Source organism: Squalius cephalus (genome assembly GCF_949319135.1).
Source record: "Squalius cephalus genome assembly, chromosome: 11".
NCBI classification, from domain to species: domain Eukaryota; kingdom Metazoa; phylum Chordata; class Actinopteri; order Cypriniformes; family Leuciscidae; genus Squalius; species Squalius cephalus.
In genome coordinates this window covers 24,791,012-24,813,506 of record NC_137132.1, presented here as the reverse complement: position 1 = coordinate 24,813,506, position 22,495 = coordinate 24,791,012, and the positions used below count along the sequence as shown (strand labels likewise).

The window sequence follows — 22,495 nt, the reverse complement described above, 5'->3', positions numbered from 1 at the left end:
ATGGAGATCAAATGGACACCATTTGCCTAAAGTCAACATGAAATGGAAAATACTTTATTTTCTATTGTAAAAGGATTCATTTACCGTAATTTTCAATCAAAGTGTCCGGATCTTCAAGGGAAAATGACAGACTTCTCTCTGGTGATGTATGCTGGATTTCTGCAATCATTTAGTACCCTAAAACCTCAGCCCTTTCTTACAGTCAACTGCAAGCTCATATTCAGATCTGCCTCAGTTCAAGTATTTTATTTTCGACAATCCATTTGGGATGTATGGCAAAATACGGAATAAAAGATTTGTCGCTACTTCCCTTACATTGCAACATTAAGTCTCAGATTTTTCTTCTGAGAAAAGACCCCAGTAATCTCACAAGTATCAAAGTATACTTTGATAGATTTCAGTGTCAGCTCAAGCTTTTTTCATCAAATTATTCCAAGCCCACATAATCATTTCAGCTCTGTACTCTTATTGTAAGTCGTCAAATGACAATTGCTGTATATTGTCTAATAAACACTTTTGACATCTCCTGAGGAATTGTTGGAGAAACATGCTTTACTGATTGATTCTCAAAGAGAAATACAATTGTTCTATGGTACAGGCACAGACACACACACACACACACACACACACACATGCACGTCTCCTGGCTTTCCCTCTTTGGTGTCCTGATTTTCCAAAACATCTTAGTGAGGGAGAGAGTGAGAATGAGAGAGAGACAGAGAGGGATCGTCGTAGGGTCTCTGTGGAAATTTTGCTGTGGTAGACAGGCCTGCCCGGTCTGCTCTTTATTTAACAGTGGGAGTAAAGAGAGATGAGCTCTGTGTGAGCAGATAAATATAGTGTGAGAACAGGCTGGGGAACTCTTCACAACCTAACGCCACCTAACTTTCTCGGACAGAGAGATATCTGAGCACTTTTCCCCGGTTAAGACTCAATGAGTGAATTACAAGATGCAGGTCATGAACGACCATCAACACACACACTCATGTGGCCAGATACAGTATAGTTTATTCACAAGAGATTGGATTACGCCAGAGAGAGATAAACCACCTACACATACTGAACTCCAACACATACACACTTTCAAACCTGTGGAAACGCAGCAGGTTGTCAGTTACAAGCTGACCTTCAAGGCACTTTTGGCCATCGTATGTGCGTGTAAGCCAAGAAAGAAGGACAGAAAGAGAGAAGTGACACGTACACGCACATTCAAATGTGTTCAGCTGCTCCCTTGGGTTGCTATTACCGGTAGTTTGTAATCGTAATGAGGATGAGAGAGTTGGGGAGAGCAGCTTCAGGGCGAGCCACAGTGGAAAACCTGCAGAAATGATGTCAGAGCAATCGCGACCACCGATTGGAGTGGAGATTCCCGACGAGAGCCTATAAAACCGGGAAAGACAACAGCAGGAACCAGCAAAGGCAGAGAACGTGAGAAATTCCAGGAACTGCACGGTGTCCATCTGTCCGTCCCCGTGTGACTGAAACCAAATCTGATTAAGGGTAAGGAGCCTTGGAGAAAGACCAACCTTTATGTTCCTACAGGGCTGTGTGTGTTTGGGTGGAAAGGTGAGCAGACAGGTGTTGAAGATGTATTTAAAGACATTTGTTAGGGGTTGTTGTAGAATAACTCTGGTTAGTTGGTAGAGAATCTGCTGTTTGATAAGCAACTGTGAATTTGAGCTCCAGGGTTACAGATGAACCTGTATCGGAAACCTCCTGTTGATTTAGCATTGCTGCAATAGTGACACAGAGGTGTGAAATCATGTCTGATATCAGAGAACGGTTGAGAGTGTCTTTGAGAGAGCAAGTGTGTGTGCATGCAGGGTGTCCAGTGAAGAGTGTGTGGGCAATGGGAGATGGCTGGAGTTGTTTATTTTTGGGGACGGAAAATGCTAAAGTTAGCCCATGTTGCTGGACAATGCATTTCCCCAGTCGTGGGGCAGGAGAGGGTCCGCATCTGGTCCGGTGCTCAGTGCACCAGCCCTGAAACACTGAGGACGGGACGCTCTGGGTCAAATAATAAGTGAAAATGCATTACTGGTGCATTTCGGAAAGATACTATACAATCCTGCCAAAGAGTTTTGAATCATTTCTAGGAGAAATACTGTGGCAGGTGTTAATATTTGGTGAGAAATTTTGTTATAGTTCTTTAAAAATTACAGCTGACAATTAATAAAAGGGCAAAATAAAATTCAAGGTCAGAATTTCACAAATATAACATTTAGTTTTGTTTATATTTTTGTCTATCTTATCTATCTATCTATCTATCTGTAACCTATTATTAGTTGTGGTAGAAGTTTTTTACCAGTCACTGAAATTTGCATTTATTTCATTTTTATATATTTTAAAGTACTTTTAAAAAATAAATTATGTTTAAAAGAAAATTACACAAATTTCACAAAGATGAATGCCATTTTTAATGGTACTGGTGCATTGCAATTCAACACAACTGCCAGCAGACAGCAGTCAAAATGTAGGATTTAGTGCATTATCATAAACTGAATAAGAATTAGAAAAAAACAAAAACATGAAAGAGCTAAGATAATGGTGTTCTCTTAAATATAATATTTACTGTAATTTGATCAGCACTATAAAACATTTGCTCAAGTGATGCAAAACAACAGTAACAGTCCCTCAGTACCGCCATGAGGAAGTTTTCTTTTTCGCAAGTTTGGTTAAGAGTGTGTTTTGGGGACACACAGGTAGGGGTGCAGGTCAGAGTGTGTGTTTGGGCTGAGTTCATGTGTTTGTGTAGAGGGTGTGTGTTAGAAGCATTCTCACACTCTCGCGGCTGCCGGACCGCCCAGTCAGAGTGTATTTTCACAGATGGAGTCTGGATGAATGTAAACATCGCCCTGTATCACAGTAATTCAACACGGTGCTGAAGCTGGAGTGTGTGTGTGAACTCTCAATTGACAATGCACTGACACAGAGACATAAAAACTTGAATCACTGTAATTATGTTGATAGATAGATAGATAGATAGATAGATAGATAGATAGATAGATAATATTTATATATATATATATATATATATATATATATATACACCATTGTGCAAAAGTTTGGAGTCAGTCAGATTTTTTTTTTAAATAAATTAATACTTTTAATCAGCAAATATGTATTAAATTGATCATAAGTAATAGTAAACATGTTTATAATGTTACAAAATATTTATATTTCAAATAAATGCAGATCTTTTGAACTTTCTATTAATCAAAGAATCCTGAAAATAAATGTATCTTGGTTTCCACATAAATATTAGGCAGCTGAAATGTCATCGATAATAATAATGAATGTTTCTTGAGCATCAAATCATCATATTAGAATGATTTCTGAAGGATCATGTGACACTGAAGACTGGAGTAATGATGCTGAAAATTCAGCTTTGCTATCACAGGAATAAATTACATTTTAAAATAGAAAAATATATTTTTAATCGTAATACTATTTCATCAGTGCTTTACTGTATTTTTGATCGAATAAATGCAACATTGGTGAGCATAAGAGACTTTTTTCAGCAACATTAAAAAATCTGACCGACCCCATACATTTTAATGGTAGTATACATGTACATGATTGTCAGAAATCACATGTTAATATTGTATTGTAGATGCTGGGCTGTGGATGTGTGCTGCTCTCTGGTCTGCTGACACTGACCTTGTTCCACTGCAGTGTGGAAAGTCTTCACATACCCCAAGAAAGACCAGAGGTAAGTCCAGGTCTCGCTGATATACAAATAGAGAGAGAGAGAGAATAAGGTTAGATTACATTTTGTGTTTTGTAAGGGAACTTCACTCTGCCTGTCTTCAGACAACACAAACAGATTTCATGTATGTATTGAGATTAACTGGTACAAGTGACAGGTGATAAGCTGTCAACGGTCTCAGTGCTCTATAAATACAGTGGGGTTTCCCCTAGAGAGCCACCACAGGAGGTTACCATTGCCGTCCCCTTATGAACATGAGCTACCTGTCTGCCCGTCTGAGAACTGACCCACTGGGTCACTCATTCTCATTCTGCCTGTTTCTCAATATGACATAGAAGGAACCAGCTGTAGTATTGCATCTTAAAGGTTTTGAGTTGGTCTTTAAGGTGTACAAGCTGTATATTGTTTCTATTCCAAGATGGTTTAACAGCTCTAACCAGCTTGACAAAGGTCAAAAGCAACCATGTCCAGCTAGAAACCATGTAAAACCAGTTTACCACCTTAAAATTGTGTTAAATGAATTGTCCATCAGGGAAAATATTTTTTTTTTACTGACAATTTTGAAAACTGTATTACCATGCATTTCCTCATTTCGATCTAGTATGTGGAATCATCTGTCGTGGAGGGCCGCAGTGTCCAGCAAGGCCAAACCGAGCAGAAGACCCCAGGAGCCGTGAACGCTAAACACCTCCTGCACGACCAGCTGGTCCGACTGGAGAACGACGTCATCGAGACCAAGAGGAAGCGGAGTTTCCCCGGATCCAACACGCCTCTTGATCGCCTGTCAATCAGCAACATGGATCCCAAAAGCAACAAGCAAAGGTAGAGGACTATACAGGAAACATAAAGGAACAAATAAAGGAAACACTTTTCTTTTAGGTCAGAAAAAGAAGTGAAAAGCATTTAGGAATAAATAATAAAATATTATGATTAAAATATTTCACATTAATATTATTTTAATAACAATTTAAACGTTTTGAATAGATTTTTAAATTGACACCTTAATTCTTTATTGGTGTTCTGTAACAATAGTTGTTTGTTTTATATTATCATTATATCCCACTGAAAATTGTCTCAATTAACTAAGTCATTAGCATTGTGAATTTTAAGTCTGGAAAACATACAAAACACACTTCTGATTTGCTGTGATCCCGAACAGATGATGAACCATAATTAGCTTTGATTGGCCGTGGCTCAAACACATACAGTTTTTATTGGCTGAAGTCAGTCATGCACAGCTTGATAGTTTTGTGTGTTTTTACAGTTCACTAAGAGCAATTAATGTTTTGTCTGTAGCCCACAGTTAAAGTTACTAATATTTCTTGGGTGGAGTCACAGCGGTGTGAATTGAGGTTTTGTATGACATAATAAGTGTCTGATACTGACTTACGGGAACGGACAGTCCAACTGTGCTGATGACTGTAGCATCAGACTTCCAGTCAATGATCAAAACTGTTTTATCTCTGTGAATGATTTGATCTTCCTGCCGGACGGAACACGCAGTGTAACTCAGCATGGCCTGAGGCTCTGACAAAGCTCTATCTAAATGATCCTCAGCACTTGATCAGATCAGGACAGAAGCCAAGAACAGCAGTGAAAACACCACACCATGCATTATCAAATCTCAACACACGAATCCATCTCTCATGAGCCTGATAAACACATGATGAAAGCTCACGAAACCCCTCCATAATGTGACTTGTTCCATGGATCCTCAGTAAAGATATTCATCTCGAAAGCAAATGTTGGATTCTGTTACTAGACTTTTACATTTTCTAAAGAAAGTGTGAGATCACACAGTGTAGGGGTGTAACGGTACAAAGAAATCACGGTTCGGTGCGTACCTCAATTTTGGGGTCACGGATCAATACGAGTTCAGTACATTTCATTGTCTTATATAGGCCTCATTCTCAATTTAGCAAATTTAATGTAGTAGGCTAGGTCAGGTACAGAACAGAACATTTTTTAAATGTACAATGTATACATTCTACACCACAGACACAGAATATTGACACAAGACTTTCTATTTTGTATGGAAGCCCATTTACGTCACATAGTCACAATGACTTAATAGGGAGAATGTGATTTCACTAAGGCCAACAAGTTCCTGGATCAACATCTTTGTTGATCCTGAAACAACATTCCAATCAGCCAAACAGATCTGAGGGACACGTTTACAGTTTATGTCAAGTTTAGGTAGGCTATTAGGTTTACAATCAGGGTTAGGTCCTTCTACATCAGTGTTATTCACCTGTCATTTCACTCTGATTTAATAGGGATAAATTATGGGTAGGGGTAGGGTTAGATTTAAGAATAGGGATAGGGTTAGGACTATGTTTTCAGACAGGAATGTATGTTGATCCCTACTTGGCAAAATCACAGTGACCGACTTGCTAGCCTATGACTTGGTATGTCATAATTTCGATTTTTATCTCTTAATTAGTGGCCCGGTTTCACAGACAGGGCTTAGATTAAGCCAGGATCAACCTAAATTCAATTAGGGCATTTAAGTAGCTTTTAAAAACGTGCCTTAAACATTACCGTGTGCATCTTGAGATAAAACAATGGCAATGGCATGATGTAAGATATGTCAGTGCAAGTTGCTTTCATTTAAAACAGCTCAAACATTATAGTCTGGGACTAGGCTTAAGACTTGTCTGTGGAACCAGGGGACTATGTCATAATTATGATTTACCACAGCATGTTTTTTTTCTCTCATTTTCGAAAATGGGTTTCTATAATTTTGAACATCCTTTCTACTTACTTAGCTTCATTTCTGAAGGTATGTGAAATAAAACGGCAATCCACGATTGTGAGAGGGTGACTAGGCAGTAATCTGAAGGAAATGTCTGGTATCTTTTCGTTATGTCTGCAGGAAGGTTGAGTTGCCGCGCAAACGAGTCAGCGTTCCGATAGACCGGATCGGCGTGGGTCGTCTTCCCAATCCCAACAGCCGAGGATAGACTCCTGCTTCGACCACTCCCCGACAAACAGGTATCAACTATATACCATTGTCTCATTTAATCTCGTTAAATGTAGTTTAGAATGAAAATATCATGTTTGTTCTTGTGTCCACAGGGGGGAATGTCGCAGGTAGATGAAATGCATGATAAGCACACCAGCCGACACAACTCACTAACCACTGAATGATCCGCACACTATTAATAATCGCTTTTCCAGAGCTGTTCTTTCTCGTTGATTACTGACGAAAACTTTCAACGTCCGATCAAACGGTTTATTTCCTGTTCGGATCCATCATTAAATTCAACAGAAAATGAGTTCCGTTTATGATGTCAGAGGCATTAGCCAATCAGAGAGGAATCTGCTCTTAGCTTCCATTGCACATCTCAATATTTACTCCCTCACGACGTCTCGCTTGCTGTTATGTACTGTACACAACTATTGTCATTTTCTCAATTTGACTGAAGGCTGTTCAGCCTTGACAATAAAACAAATTCAATTCTACAACCGTCTCTCTTATTTCAACTATTTATGCGAGCTGAGCTACTAAGAAAATTGCAGTTATTGCATAAAGTCCACTGTGACGCTGATTAGTGAACATGTGCTATGTATGAATGTTAAATATTATAATTGTTGATACCTGGTTGGTGTTGATCCCTTGTAGGTTTTGTAGAATATAAGGGGACTATGCAGTTCATAAATGTTCTTGTCTGTGGTAACAAGTGTGAAAAAGACACACTAAACATTAGATAAATATAGCAAGCAACAAGTTTCTTGAAACATTTATTTCACCAACATGTGCAAATACAACAATAAAATAAGTGCACTTATTACAGAAAAATAATGGCTTTTAAATAGGAGTGTTTATAAAAGTATAAAGGTGTTGTTAGGTCTATGAAACTATGCATTTCATCAGGTGTAATAAATGATTTATGTTGATATAGATATAAAGGTGTATATTTGATTGTTGCATACTATAAACTGCCATTCAAACGTTTCTGGTAGGTAAGATTTAAAAATAATAATAAGTGTTTGAAAGAAGTCCTTTATGCTTACCAACAAGGCTGCATTTATTTGATAAAAATACAGTCAAAACTATTTTAATAGATTTTAAAATGTTATTTATTCCTGTGATGGCAAAGCTGTATTTTTCAGCATCATTACTCCAGTCTTCAGTGTCACATGATCCTTCGGAAATCATTCTAATATGCTGATTTTCTGCTCAAGAAACATTTATCATGTTGAAAATAGTCTTGCTGCTTCATATTTTTGTGGAAACCGTGATACTTTTTTTCAGGATTCTTTGATGAATAGAAGTTCAAAAGAAAAGTACTTATTTGAAACCTCATGTAAAATTATAAATGTCTCAACTGTCACATTTTGATAAATCGAATGCATCCTTGCTGAATAAAAGTATTAATTTGTTTAGAAAATCAAAAAATATCATACTGACCTCAAACTTTTGAACAGTAGTGTAATATAAAATGCTGTTTTGCTAGGCTAAAGACCCTAACCAGTACTGAAGGACAATACACTTTTTGTAGAGTGTTTTAAACAACAGCAGACAAAAAAAATTATATGGTTCTGACTGGTTGATTCAAGCGTCCGGCGCAAGTTCATACCATCCCATTTATGAATTCACAGACTGTGAACTTGAACTTGAACTTGAATGAAATATAAAAAGTCCATAACTCAGGAGTGAATGTGACCAAATGAAAGAATTAGCACTATTGGGTGTAACTCTTGTTCACATTAAAAAGCAGAGAAAAGTTATTTTGTTATAAATGGTAAGAAATGGCCATTTCCGCTGCTGTTTTCCGACACCCTCACCACCAGCGCTCCACATCCATGTGCCCGTGTAGCCAGTGGACGTAGTTTGCCACCCGGGTGTACACCCCATACACCCTCTGACTGCCACACTCCTCTGGCCCACCCCAGGACACCAATCCTTGTGCCACCCATCTGCCACTGTGGGAGTCCTGGGTGACAAAGGCTCCCCCACTGTCCCCCAAACAAGTGTCCTGTCCACCCTCGTAAAAGCCAGCACAGAACATATTGCTGGTGATATTGTAGTTGACGGAGCGTGACGCATAGCTGGCTTTGCATTCGTCCTGCGGCACAACCGGAAGTTTCACATACTGGAGCAGCTCGGAAACGACGGAGGAATCGGAGCTCAAGCCGCTGGTGGAGGCAGAAGCGTTGGCCGTGTTGATGCCCCAACCGGCCACGATACCCAATGTGTTGGGAAGAGGCATCAGGACATGACCTTCTACACCAGGCTTTGGTAGACAGACAGGTCGTAGTAACGCAGACAGCACCACCTCCTGGCTGAGTTTAACCAGAGCAATGTCGTTGTTATAGTTTTGAGGATCAAACTGAGGATGGAGGATGACTCTCTCTACGGACCGATTGGTTGCCATGTGCTTTTCCCGTACATCCGTGAGGCCCAAGTGCACTTTGATGTGTTCAGAAGCGACAGGGATGACGGAAAGATCACGGCGATGAGATCTGAGCACGTGAGCGGCTGTGACAACCCAGGTTGAGGAGAGGAGAGCGCCGCTGCCAAACCAGCGACCCTCTGGGACACGGGACAAATCCTCCACTGAGAGCAAAGCCTGCCAGGGGAACAGACCGGGAGATGCTGTTCTTCCACCAACGATTCGCTTCTGCTGGGCTGGGAAGAGCTGTGACGGCTCACCACATGCTTAAAATGAAAACATTTGCAAGTTAACATAGATATGCATAAAGCATCATTTATGCACTTCTTAGACACAAATACAAGCAACTACGCACAGAGACACCCAAAAGAGGACTCTAGAGCCCAGACTAAAAAATGACAAGGGTGCCATTGGCTCCTAAAATTTAACATTTGGTACACAAATTGCTTTTTTGGTTGACAAAATAAATGCTTAATAATGTAAATAGTTGTTTTGCTGTCCTTTGATAAAGGGAAATTAATTATTAATATTAATATAAAATTATAAAATAATATAAAATTGCCTGTCAATAAAAGTAAATAGATAATATCAAAACCAATAATATATATATTTTTAAATATTTTATATTATTTAATAAAAAAAAAATGTATATGTTTTTGAAAGAAGTCTCTTATGCTCACCAAGGCTACATTTGATTAAAACTGTAATATTGTGGAATATTATTACAATTCAAAATAACAATTTTCTGTATTAATAATATATACTTTTATTTATTCCTGGAATAACAAAGCTGAATTTTCAGCAGTCAGTGTCAAATGATCACTCAGAAATCATTCTAACATCAATGTTGAAAACGGTCTGGCTGCTTAATATATTTGTGGTAACTGTGATAAAAACTTCTGGATTCTTTGATGAATAGAAAGTTCAAAAGATTTGAAATCTTTTTTTTGTCTCAAGTAAAAGTATTTAGAGTACCTTTTGATCAATTTAATGAATCCTTGCTAAATAAAATAATCTTACTGACTCAAAACTTTATAGAAGCTAATATAACGTATATTTAATACAAATATTATTTAGTTTATGTAAAACAATGATGTGAATATGTATAATTGGTTGTCATATGAACAATCATTAACTGAAAAGAATGGTGTCTCATGATACATCACAATGTTGGTTCCCGGTTCATTTCGAATTGGACAGAAAAATGACACAGGGTTTATTGTGTATCGGCTTTGAATGATTCCCTGACTGAAATTCAAACCACAAAACTCCCATGCCTGCTTTAGACTGTTTCATGAATATTCATGACTGACTTATTGGTTCAAAAGAGTTATAATACAGTATGTTTTTGAATCGGACATTACGCCTTGCACTGTGTCTGTTCATTGTTGCAAGCAGAAAATGCTGGCGTGCTCTCTAAAAAACTTAACGCCAATGAGTAGATTCTACATTATTCTCGCTGAGGATTTTTCTTTTTTTGGTCGCAATTACAGATATTCTCATCACAGTCTGGTGCCCTGCAAAATTCTTTAACGATTCCAAAGCATTACATTTGAAGTTTGAGTCTTACCAAGAGGAGTGCTTGCTAGTGGAGTAGGCTGCTGAGATTCAGGATTGGTACTTAAGTTTCTTTCAAAATCTCCTACCATAAATACACAAATAACAATAACTTAAAGGGCTATTCTAGTCATCTACAGTAGGTTAGTACACAGTTACCATGCTTAAATTGTAAAGAAGTCCTGTTTATAATAAAATAACTCAACAAAACAGAATAGGCATATGAGTGATTTTAATATAAGTGACTCTCTGTAACACACCTTACCTGGTAGACAGATGGGCAGTGGCGTCCCGTCCTCACTCACCCATTCCCCAGTCTGATGACAAGTGTAAGTGTCTGTAAGGCCAGTCAGAGTCAAATCCACAGTGACATTTAATATGATTTGACTTTAATGCATCAATGAGTGACAGTGAAATACTCACTGTTGACCTTGACAGAGTCTCTACAGCTGTACTGGATTCTGGATCCAAACACAGTGCTGTTTCCAGAACTCTCATAAACAACCTCACCCAGAACTACATCTACTGGACCACAGTCAACCACTAAAGGGGAGATAAGAGGGGAGAAAACAAGTTAGAGTAATAATAATAGCCATATTTGGATTCCTTGGATGAAAATTGTGGGTTGATACAAAACTTTTCATTTTTATTATTGAAGAGATTCTTCAGAAATCTTCAAAAGTACACTATCAGAATTTTTATTTATTATATAATTATTATTATTATTATTATTATTATTACATTTTACTCAAATTTAAAGGTATGACAGGATACAAGTGTTGCATTATTTGTTTGATGGATTAGATGGGAGGAATTATTTAAGCAGGAGGTGAAAATTGCATGACTTACAGAATGTTAAGAAGGAATCTTAAATTATAGAATGACAGGAATTCTCAAATATGATTGGTGGATTTTGTAGAAGGAGATGCCATGCTTATTGTGAGAGGACTCTTGATGGAAGGGATTTAAAGGGTTAGTTCACCCTAAAATTAAAGGATTGTCATCATTTTCTCACCCTCCAAACCTGTAAGACTTTCGTTCATCTTCGAAACACAAATGAAGATTTTGTGATGAAATCGTAAAGAGATCGTAAAACAAATCATTGGTTCTTGCTGAAGCTCAAACCTGCTGCGTTACACACAAGAATTAACCTCATTGGTTCTCATATGTCAATCAAGCGTGCTTGAGCTTGTTTACAACTGATGTGTCAGGTGATGAATGTTTATATGTGAATAAAAGCCTAAATTCAATATAAAGCGATCAAAAGAAATGTGGACTAAACCACTCAATTCATATGGATTAGTTTTATCTTTTTATGAACTTTTTGAAGCTTCAGAGTGGTGTGCAGCTGTCAATGGAGGGACAGAAATCTCTCAGATTTCATTCAAATATCTTCATTTGTGAAGACCACTTTGTCTTGCGGGTTTGAAACTATATGAGGGTGAGCAATTAATTCAGAATTTTCATATTTGGGTGGACTAACCCTTTAATTTGGTGATGAAAAAAATGAACCATTTGAATAGTGAAGATCACACTCATACCAAACATTAAGTCTTCACTCTTCCACATGAGTTGTCCGTTCCCAACAGGTGAGGCAGCTTTGCAGTCAGTCCTGTCTGAAAGTCTAAGTGCATTTATGTATGTACTTCTGTCTCAAAATGAGCCTAATAGTAAAAGTAATGTGTACTATTGAATAAGAGATGTAAAAATATGTATAAAAAGTACAAGTAAATGTTCACTGGTTTAATTCAGCACTAGTTATGAAACAACATTTATGACCAGTAGATGGAGACATTCTATGATACTTAAACTCAGTGTGCCCTTACCAACCACACCACTTTCATTGTCAGGACAACAAAACAAGGCTTGAGCATGGAGGTTGTTAATGTAATAATGAAAAAGTTTGGAACAGACAGTTTGTAATAACTGGTAACAAAATTATTATCCAATTATTATTATTATCAAGTGCTGTGAATTTATCCGAATTTGCTCATAACCAAATTTTTTTTATCTTACATACATAGTCAACTGAAGTGAGTCAAAACATTGAATTTATTCAACTCAAATCTTTTTTATATGCATTTTTTCATACACAAGTTAAGGTTAGGCCTGAACTAACCCACAAAATTGCCATTTAGTCCAGGACTAGGCTTAAATTGGGAACTGGGAAACCTATAACACATGCAGAGATTTAAGAATGTATTTTTGTCATGAGATAGGCTTCTTTCGTATATTACCTTTTGTATTTTAATATATTTTAAATTTACTCCTGTGATCAAAGCTGAATTTTCAGCATCATTACTTCAGTCGTCAGTGTCACATGATCCTTCAGAAATCATTATTATATGCTGATTTGATGCATTCTTATTATTATCAATGTTTAAAATTTTAGATTTTTGTGGAAATCATGATTTTTCAGAATTCTTTGATGAATAGAAACTATTCAAAAGAACAGCATTTATTTGAAATGGAAATATTTTGCAACATTATAAACAACTTTACTGCCACATTCAATCAATTTAATGCATCCTTGCTGGACCAAAGAAAAAAAAAAAAAAAAAAACCTTGATATATATGTATAGTGTTTATATCAAGCTCTATATCCACAATGTACTATGGGGGTTGTAGTTCATAGTGGACAGTGATTGGCTACCAGCCAGTCCCTTAAAGTTTTAACTCGGTATCTGATTGGTTAAAATGCTTGGTAGGGAACGACGCCTCCTTTGAGATTCCTTTTCTGGTGGCAGCAAGTAGAAGAAGAAGAAGAAGAAAAGAGAGAAAGGGCAAGTGAGAAAAAAAAAGACAGGAGGAAAACAGAATTACAGTCTCTGTTAAAAAACTTACTTTTACACAGTGGAAAGTCACTGCTCCATTTCCCATCCCTCTGACACTCAATCTGATAATGCTCTAATTCATTATCACCCTGTAAGAGAGAATGTGAATGTGATGTAAAACAGTACGGATTTGTCTCAATTAGCTTGCAACAGTCACTGCCTTTATCAGCACAAGTGAAATGTGTCCTTTGCCTGACCTGTCTCAGTGAGTATCCAGGGTCACAGGTCAAAGTAATGTGATCTTTGAAGATGTAATTAGACTGCAGAGGCTCCAGGTGTCCATTCAGGGGCGCCACTGGAGGAGAGCATTCAGAACCTGAAGATAACAATATTTTCAACTCTGCCACAACATACACAAACAATGATGAATATGGATAAAATTAATTCTAGCAATAATATGCATCGGTCAGTCTATGACCTGTGGAGGTGTAAGTGAGTTTCCAGCCGAGATTTTCTCCGGAGTTGTCACTGTGAAACAGGATGTTGACCATGTTGCTTCCTGTCTGGATCTTCCCTGGTGACTTCTCACCACAAAATGGGTCAAACTCCTTGTCTCCTGCATGAATCTGTAGATAAACCATCACTGACATCTTGAATTTTATCAATATTTATCAATTATTATAATGATACACTGAACTGAATGGTTTACGAAAGCTTTGAAACCGAAATTAAAGTTGTTCCCAAACCTGTATGAATTTCTTTCTTCTGCTGAACACAAAAGATATTTTGAAGAATGTTGGTAACAAGACAGTTGACTGTAGCCATTAACTTCCTGTAGTAAAAAATACTATGGAAGTCAATTCTTTAAAATATCTTCTTTTGTGTTCAACAGAAGAAAGAAACTCATGCAGGTTTGAAACAACATGAGGGTGAGTAAATGATGACAACAATTTGCTTGAGCTTGAATAAATAAATGCTTTGTTTATAATGAGGAGGACGTTTTATGCTATGAAACTTGCAGGGTGTGTTAATGGTACAAAGACATGACATGTTCTCACTCTATTCTCACTTTAATAAAGTCGTAGGGACAGGTGACTTCAGGGTGGTCTTCAATGTCAAAGGTGTCATCAAACTCCAGAGTGATTTGAAAACCCTCCTCCAGCTCAATGCGATACGTGCAGTCAGAGCTTTTGGGGTACGGTTTAGGGAAATCAGGACTGGCGATCTCCCCGGACCGCTCCGTATACACACTGTCATTACACTCCACTGCAATGATTACAAACACACACACACACGTTTATATTTCAATATCATTCAGCGTTCAAAATACAGCAACTAAAAGAGGAATGCACACACATGAACAGTGATCATAAATGACTAAATCTTCTTCCTACTCTACATCTTCAGCTAAAATATATATATTTTTTAGCAATATTTATTTTTTGCATTGAAACACATGGAAGCTGTAATGCTTGCACCCTTTCTAATCGGGTTTTTGAAGTTCACAAGTTAATCCACATCTCACTGACCACCACAATGTAAATATTTAGCTGTTGGTGCTTAGCTACAATCAGCTGAGGAGGGGGCAAAGGTTAGACATAAAACAGACTCACTTTAACACACACATTAACTACCACCACAACACATTATTTACAGCAACATAAATCATGATAAAATTGTATCCAAGCCAACGTTATATAAATAAGTGTACATTTGTAATTAGTCGACTTACACAATGCAGTCTCAAATTAACCTGCTATTAGGTTTCTCTTAAAGCACTGCTTTATAATTAGGAGGAATTCCAGCAACTAATCCTGGATAATCCAACGGTACAAGATTTATTACAAAAATCTATGCAATTTAGAGCAAATGTTTGACTAGAGCACACCTACACAGCACTTGGTTTTCATTCTTGTAATCATGCATAAATAAAAACGTATGTGTTTGAACTGATGTTAAAACTAAGTACATTCTTGAGGGAAAAAAGGTTCAGTGGAGTTTTATATAGGGTTCTTGACTCAATTTTAATGAACGCTTTATGCCTATATAAGGAGAAATGTCTTAAATTATTGAATAATATTTTAATGTTGAATAGGTTATTTAATTTTTCTGGTGATAAAGTATGATTACGTGATGTGTAATTAATAAAAATTAAAACAAAATTAATTAATTAAAACTAAATATAAACTGATCCCATAATGGGAACCCCTAAAAAAAGTTGTATATATGAAGCCCCAGACAGAATTCCTTTAAAGGAATAGTTCACTTGAAAATGAAAATTTTGTCATAATTTACTCACCCTCAAGTTGTTTCACACCTGTATGAATTTCTTCCTTCTGCTGAACACAAAAGAAGATATTTTGATGAATGTCGGTAACCAAACAGTAGATGGACCCCAATGTCTTCCATAGTTTTTTAAAAAAAATTCCTACTATGGAAGTCAATGGGGTCCATCATTTGTCTGGTTACCGAAATTCTTCAAAATATCTTCCAAAATATTCTTCCAGCAGAAGAAAGAAATTCATACAGGTTTGAAACAACTTGAGGGTGAGTAAATGATGACAGAATTTAGATTTTTAAGTGAACTATTCATTTAAGGTTCTATATAGAGTCTATAAGTCTATAACAATTGTGCATTGAAAGGGAATGATCTTTCTAGTTGTGACTTGAACTTAACTGATGTATCAACATTTTCAGGGGTATTAGGAGACTTAAAGGATTTTCCTCATCAAGCCACACATGAATAATATTTAAACTCTGCCACCTTTTGGCACCAAAAAGAAATGGGTCAAACTTTTGTTCTTGTGAAGAGATGTAAAGATAGCAATGTCATTTGCAACAGGTTGACGTGTATTACAATGTATTGAACATGCAAGTTTGTTATATTGTAGGAAAACCCAACTGTAATGAAACAAAAAAGAAAAGTTTTGAACAAATATAGAAAATGCAGCTATTTTTTTTAGGTCATTACAGTGATACTAAAAGGCTACCTTTGCAAGTTCTGTTGTCAGAATGAAGCAAGAACCCATAACGACAGGAACAGTAGAAGCCACCAATGTAGTTATGACAGAAATGATCACAGACAAGATCTTCGTCATTTCTGTCTCTACATTCATCTACATCTGCAGAAAGAAGAAGAGAGCACAGGATAAAGCGATTGAAATAATGTGCATGACTTTGCTACTCTAAACACTCACCAACCGCACTAAAGTGAGCCTCAAAGCCAGAGTAGCGTTCCTCATTGGAAAAGTCTGAACGGAATGCCACGCTGAGCGCGCTCCCATGGGACATGATGACATCAGAAGCAGGGACCTGTTCTGTGTCTGTGTTCTCTCTCCCACAAAACACTGCCAGCTCCTCTGTGTCTGAATATACCTGTGTGAACAAACACAATAACAACAACAATCGCACTGTCAATAGGTACACTACCATTCATAAGTTTGGGGTCAGCAAGACTGGAGTCAGTAAGATCAGTAAGATCAGCACAACTGTATTCAACATTGATAATAATAATAAATGTTTCTTGAGCATCAGATCAGCATATTAGAATGATTTCTGAAGGATCATGTGACACTGAACACTGGAGTAATGATGCTGAAAATACAGCTTTGATCAAAGGAAACACATTAACATCTATATATTCACATTCACCATATATTAACAGTTATTTTGAATTGTAATAATATTTCACAATGTTACTGTTTTTACTATATTTTTGTCAAATGAATGCAGCCTTTGTGAGCATAAGAAACTTTTTTCAAAAACATAAAAAATCTTACCGACCTCAAACTTTTGAATGGTGTATACACACACACACACACACACACGCACACGCACAATAATACAGTTTTTACTCTGCACTTTACTCTGCACTTAAAGTGATAGATCATCCACAAATGAAAAGTATTTCTCATTTTTCTCTTTCTCATTTCTATTACACACAAAAGCATATTATACATAATGTTAATGCAGCGTTTTTCAAAACATTTCCCCTTTTATTTTCCACAGTCAATCAGATGTGTAACAACATGAGGGTGAGTAAATGACACAACCAGACATAATCAGAGGACTGAAAACATTCCAATTTCTAAATATACCTGCATGAACATATAAAAAGCCACACAATTCAAACACTCCCAGCTTCTCATACCATTGATGTACCCACAAATTACACCAAAGAATGCTGCCAAACCCTCAATTTATGAAATATCTGCACAAACACAAAAACTGGCATCCACATGAACACAATTACACTCAGCAGACAGCCAACCTGTCAATCAAACCAGAGTCATGCAAACACTGCAGACCGAGACCACAGCCAAGTCTTCATTGTGCTCCTACACTAAACACACACACATGCACAAAAACAGCCCTAAACAGGTCTCTTATCTAGCTCCCAGCTTGAGTGTTTACTTTACCCGTGTCAGTGAACGGAGGGTAACCTACGGCTACCAAAGATGTGTGTGTGTGTGTGTGTGTGTGTGTGTGTGTGTGTGTGTGTGTGTGTGTGTGTGTGTGTGTGTGTGTGTGTGTGTGTGTGTGAGAGAGAGAGAGACATGCTTATGGCAATGAAAGAATCCTAATTGCACAACTATTTCACCAGACACACCTCAAGCAAAATGGTTGCACAAACAGGTAGGTTATAAAAAGGACAAGTGTGGGACAAACTGCATTTCGCAGCAATTCAATTGCAACGTTACACAGAATGCATGGAAAACCCTAGCCTATACATTAGATTTCCATATGCATTTATACGTGTACGTGTACAGCAGTCGTTATGTGTGTCTATGTTTTCTGTGCCCTTTTTGTCTGGCACTCAGTTTTTGGTCGGTTGCCTTGGCTTGTTACCATAGCAGGTTGCTGTGGGACCCACTGGGGGTATTTGAATATGAATATGCCCCCCTGCAGAGTGGGCAGCACATTGGCTTGTGTGAAATAAATGCTGTTAACTCCATCCGCCCAGGGTACCAGGGCATCTGCCACAGACCTGTCCGTCAAACGCTCTTACAGGCCATTCTTACCCATTTAAACAAAAAGTTCCTGAGACTGGAAATGAGATGCTTAAAATCGAAACCACAAAAGGCCTGCAAGTGCGTCTAGACAGATCGAGCTGCTCTTTAACTGTCGGAAAGGAAGAGCTTTTGACACCAAGAAAAGGGGTCATTTAGGCTATACTTTTGAAAAACACATGGTTGACAATTAATGCAATTCCCAATTAGTGGCAAACAAATACAATAATAATCATCCCGTACCTTGGTTTTATCATCTAATACCATTGTTACAGCATTATGCTACTTGCATCTGCTAACCTGATAAGGTTAATGTTCTTGTCTTCATTCAAATAAACAAGAGGTAGTAGAGATGAGAGGAGATTGAAACATTTGTAAATATTCACTTCAATCACTTACCTTCAAGTAGTCGTACTCACATAAGTATGATGGCTCTATGTCGAAGTGCATAAAATAGAGTCTGATTTGATATCCCTCTGGTACACTTATATTCCACTGCAGTTCTGTCTCTTTCGGATAGGATTCAGGAAAGCTTGGAGACTTGATGGTCCCATACATGTCCGTAAGGTGAATTACTTGAGTCCACACAGGCCATACGCACTGGGCCAAAATCACAATGACACTGTGTATAGAGGCATTTTATTTAAACCATAACATCAAATTCATCATTTTAAATATTAAACATAAAAAAGACCTTATTCACAGCAGCGCCATCTATTATTGTTTTTTTTTTTGCCGGAATGAAAGCGAGGCTTAATCACTCGCGAACAGAAGATGCGTTTGCGTGAAGTGGTAACCACAGCAACAGTACAGGTTTCAGTTAGATTTCGTATGGGACGGTACATCGAAAAAGGATAAGGAGGCTAGGCTAATGTAATTATTTATCACATTTTTATAGGCTATCGCATTATAGACCATTAAAAACGTATTGTTTATTAGTGTTGACGGCAAAAACAATTCAGTTCCGCGAGACTGCGCCGTTAAATTTACGGACAAAAATTCAGAAGTGTCGACCCCTCTGAAAGAAATCATTTTCACGCGGACTAAATAGATCATTTCAAACGGGTTATAAGCTATTGTTGAAGATGATCGGAAGAGATCGATATTGTTTTGACAGCATACGTCTATCTTTGGGGTATATTTTACTGAAGAAGAAAAGTTGAAGTGAAAGAAAGTTCTCACCGTGCAAGCTCCATGACTTCATTTATTTCTCAGTCAGTTGGAAAGGTGCTGCATTCCCGTCTGAACTCGTTTTCCTACACTCGTCCCATTGCAACAGTTTACAATAAGTGCTCGATCTCCCCCACAGACTGTGTATGTCGGGGCGGGGTGGACGTTGTGTTTTCTCACGCAGATAGTAAGGCTACTTGCACAAAAGAGAAGTTACATTTCAATATAAACAACAATGCAAGTATTGTATTAAGAGAAATACACCAGGGCAGTATATATGATATGCATTTCAACAAAAATATATGCCTATCTCTCTTAATAGCTATATGATTTAGTTTTGTTGACAAAATAATATGAATGTGAACAGCAAGATTTAAGGTTAAAAAAAATATCAGTCTGTCTGCCTGTCTAAAACTGTTGCTGATTGAAACCTCATTCTTGCTTTGCATTTTCCAATAACTTTCTAACTAAGACCAAAGCTGGAGTACAGACTGTGGTGGTGGGGCCAGTACTTTGAATTTCCCAGGGGCCTTTAGAACCTCAAACCAAAGACCCGTGACGATGATGGTCCTTGTGAGAGCATGATAATCTGCCCCTAACACCCAGGTTCTGAGCTCCTTTTCTGTCTACTTGACAGACCATGTGATTTGTCCACAATGTATTAGGGTCTTCACTACACTTTTAAATCACAGAGGTGATCCTAGTTTGACATGACATTATAATCATAGCCTATTTCATATAATTTCAAGATGGTTATGCTTCGTCAGCCAAAATTACAATAAGTATAACAGCAAAAAGAACAAACTATGCCAAGGATTTATTAGGCTACCTCTAAAATCACAATGATTAAAATTCACGTGCGTGTGTGTGTGTGTGTGTGTGCGTGCGTGCGTGCTGGTTTGATGACCACTAGCTAACACCAGCCTGTCCTTGTTTGAGGTCACCTCTGTTTATGTGTGTATCTATAGCAGATGTTTGATGGGTTATCACTGTTGGCGATTGGAGCTGATTGATGTATTTGAAACCAGAAGTTCTTTAATTCCAGAAAGATCCATTTCCCACTGTTTTCTCTCTCAGTATGAGATAGCAAGAGAGAGGTAGTTGGACTGTTAGAACAAGTGTTATAGTCGACAGGTGGGGAATGAGCTGTGTGTTAGAAAGCCAAGAGTGTTTGAGAGACAAAAAAAAAAAAAAAAGGAGTAATGTCCGTGAAAGAGGTATAGTAACCACCTTTGTGAACTTTGTAAAATTAGATCACTGGGTTGTCTGTCTCCTAATGGGTGAAGGTCCAGTCCCAGATCGTGGTTGAGTTGCTCAAAATCCAGCATTATTACTATTGTGCCCTTAAGTAAGGTACTTAACCCCAGGTGCTTTAGGAGGACAGAATTACTGCAATATCACTCCGGTTAAAGAATGTCTTCTCCAAATGGCAGCTGCCACTATAAGATTGCCTTGGGTAAATGAAGTGGACGGGTGACAATGAAGTGGAGTCAATAGAATTGAGTGAAGTGCTATTAGCCTTTCGACCTCTAGAGGGGGGTGTTGACCACCTCTGCAGTGCTTCTGCAAGCTCGTGCTCGCTTTTTGCCAGATGATGACATGCTGACTGCTTGCCTCATGAATTTTAATTGGTTTACGTGACTGGACGCTCCAGGAAAGTTAGCCTATCAAAAAATGTCAGCACTGCGAAATTAATATTCATGAGTCAACCGCCAGTCACATTGAGATAACGTTCTAGGCTAAATATTTATAAGAAAAGTGTACGATAGTAAAAAAAAGAAGGTAACATGTCAAAGTAAGAAGAGTGAAAATTAAAAGTTTCAGTTTAAAGTTGGTCAATGCTACAGAACAAGAGTTAGGCCCTGCCCATCCTTACAATACAAAATATAGCCTCTCGTCCAATACTGAAAGAGAACGAAGTGCAGGTATGACGTCACTTGTAGGTCAAAATGCGGAAGTTAGCATTTGAGCACTTCCGGTTCCATCGTCCCGAAGTCAATGGGATTTTTGGAATAAGGTTTTGGTTAAATGGTTGAAATAAGGTACTGTATGTGGGGAACACAAACTCAAGACACTTTCACGTTTTATTCTACGACATAAAATACATTAGTACCCTATACCCCACTCGTGATTTTTTGTAAGCTGTTGTGTGTCTTAAAAAAGGCGGTTGCTAGCAAGTGGCTAGTTGGGACTACAGAGGCTGTCGAGGAGATTAAACGTCATCACGCTGAACAGGTAAACTCAGTCCACTTTTACAGCCTCATTATGCTCATAAGTGTGCTCTAATAAACTATTCTAACTCAAAAGTTCTGGGAAAATGTTTTTAGATAAAAACTGAAAGAGTTGTCAGAAGCTTAGTGATGGTGGCGTTGAATTTGTGGGACCGTGGTGTAGTTCGTTTATAGCCTACCTTTAGCTTTTTACTTCTGGCGACTGCAATTAGGCTTCAGAATTCATAAAACTATTCTGTGATTCTTCTGTGATAATTATCTTAAAGGGATAGTTCACTTTGAAATTAAATTTTGGTATGTTTTAGCTTACCTCAAGGGCATCCAAGATGTAGGTGTCTTTTTTTCCGCAGTAGTTTAAATTTTGATATTTTTAGGTCAAACCGTTCTTGTCTGTCAGTCATTTAATGCAGGTCTGTGGTCACTGTCTCAAAGAGCATGCACAGAGTCCAAATTAAAACAATTCCCCATCGTCCAAATTAAACAATTCCCCATCGTAAGTACACATTGATGGCCTAAGACACGAAACGAGCGGTTTGTGTGAGAAAACGAACAGTATTTATATCGTTTTTACCTCTTATACACAGCCACGTCCAAGTGATCTGAGGGCGCGCGCATCCTGGTGTGTGACGTGAGCGCAGACTGGTGC

At 37.8% G+C, this 22,495-nt stretch overlaps 2 protein-coding genes across 3 annotated transcripts; one reads left to right on the top strand and one right to left on the bottom strand.

Moving 5' to 3' along the window:
• The first annotated feature begins 1,272 nt into the window (after positions 1-1,272).
• Positions 1,273-7,173, top strand: ostn (osteocrin). The gene is made up of 5 exons (XM_079886067.1): positions 1,273-1,500; positions 3,614-3,712; positions 4,311-4,531; positions 6,585-6,703; positions 6,788-7,173. Exons 2-4 carry the CDS (start codon positions 3,614-3,616, stop codon positions 6,670-6,672), a joined length of 408 nt encoding a protein of 135 aa, XP_079742193.1. The 5' UTR covers positions 1,273-1,500; the 3' UTR covers positions 6,673-6,703; positions 6,788-7,173.
• A 248-nt stretch (positions 7,174-7,421) lies between these two features.
• masp1 (MBL associated serine protease 1) lies at positions 7,422-19,798 on the bottom strand. Of its 2 annotated transcripts, XM_079886341.1 has the most exons (12): positions 19,631-19,762; positions 18,848-19,070; positions 16,637-16,814; positions 16,430-16,561; positions 14,509-14,705; positions 13,918-14,065; positions 13,697-13,815; positions 13,510-13,588; positions 11,089-11,208; positions 10,931-11,002; positions 10,679-10,750; positions 7,422-9,374 (listed from the first exon to the last, which is right to left on the bottom strand). In XM_079886341.1, exons 1-12 carry the CDS (start codon positions 19,642-19,644, stop codon positions 8,497-8,499), a joined length of 2,232 nt encoding a protein of 743 aa, XP_079742467.1. In that variant the 5' UTR covers positions 19,645-19,762; the 3' UTR covers positions 7,422-8,496. The 2 variants fall into 2 exon arrangements, with proteins under 2 accessions (XP_079742467.1, XP_079742468.1); XM_079886342.1 differs by lacking the exons at positions 7,422-9,374; positions 10,679-10,750; positions 10,931-11,002; positions 11,089-11,208 and adding an exon at positions 12,137-13,402 and having other exon boundaries at positions 19,631-19,798.
• Between the last annotated feature and the right edge of the window lie 2,697 nt (positions 19,799-22,495).

What these genes read in the sequence shown, in the direction of transcription:
- ostn (XM_079886067.1), top strand. Translation starts at nt 3,614, where the DNA reads ATGCTGGGCTGTGGATGTGTGCTGCTCTCTGGTCTGCTGACACTGACC. An exon ending in TACCCCAAGAAAGACCAGAG is followed by an intron (nt 3,713 to 4,310) that starts GTAAGTCCAGGT and finishes ATTTCGATCTAG; the next exon opens with TATGTGGAATCATCTGTCGT. An exon ending in CCCAAAAGCAACAAGCAAAG is followed by an intron (nt 4,532 to 6,584) that starts GTAGAGGACTAT and finishes TTATGTCTGCAG; the next exon opens with GAAGGTTGAGTTGCCGCGCA.
- masp1 (XM_079886341.1), bottom strand. An exon ending in GGCTCACTTTAGTGCGGTTG is followed by an intron (nt 16,562 to 16,636) that starts GTGAGTGTTTAG and finishes TTCTTTCTGCAG; the next exon opens with ATGTAGATGAATGTAGAGAC. An exon ending in TGACAACAGAACTTGCAAAG is followed by an intron (nt 14,706 to 16,429) that starts GTAGCCTTTTAG and finishes TAATCATTGCAG; the next exon opens with TGGAGTGTAATGACAGTGTG.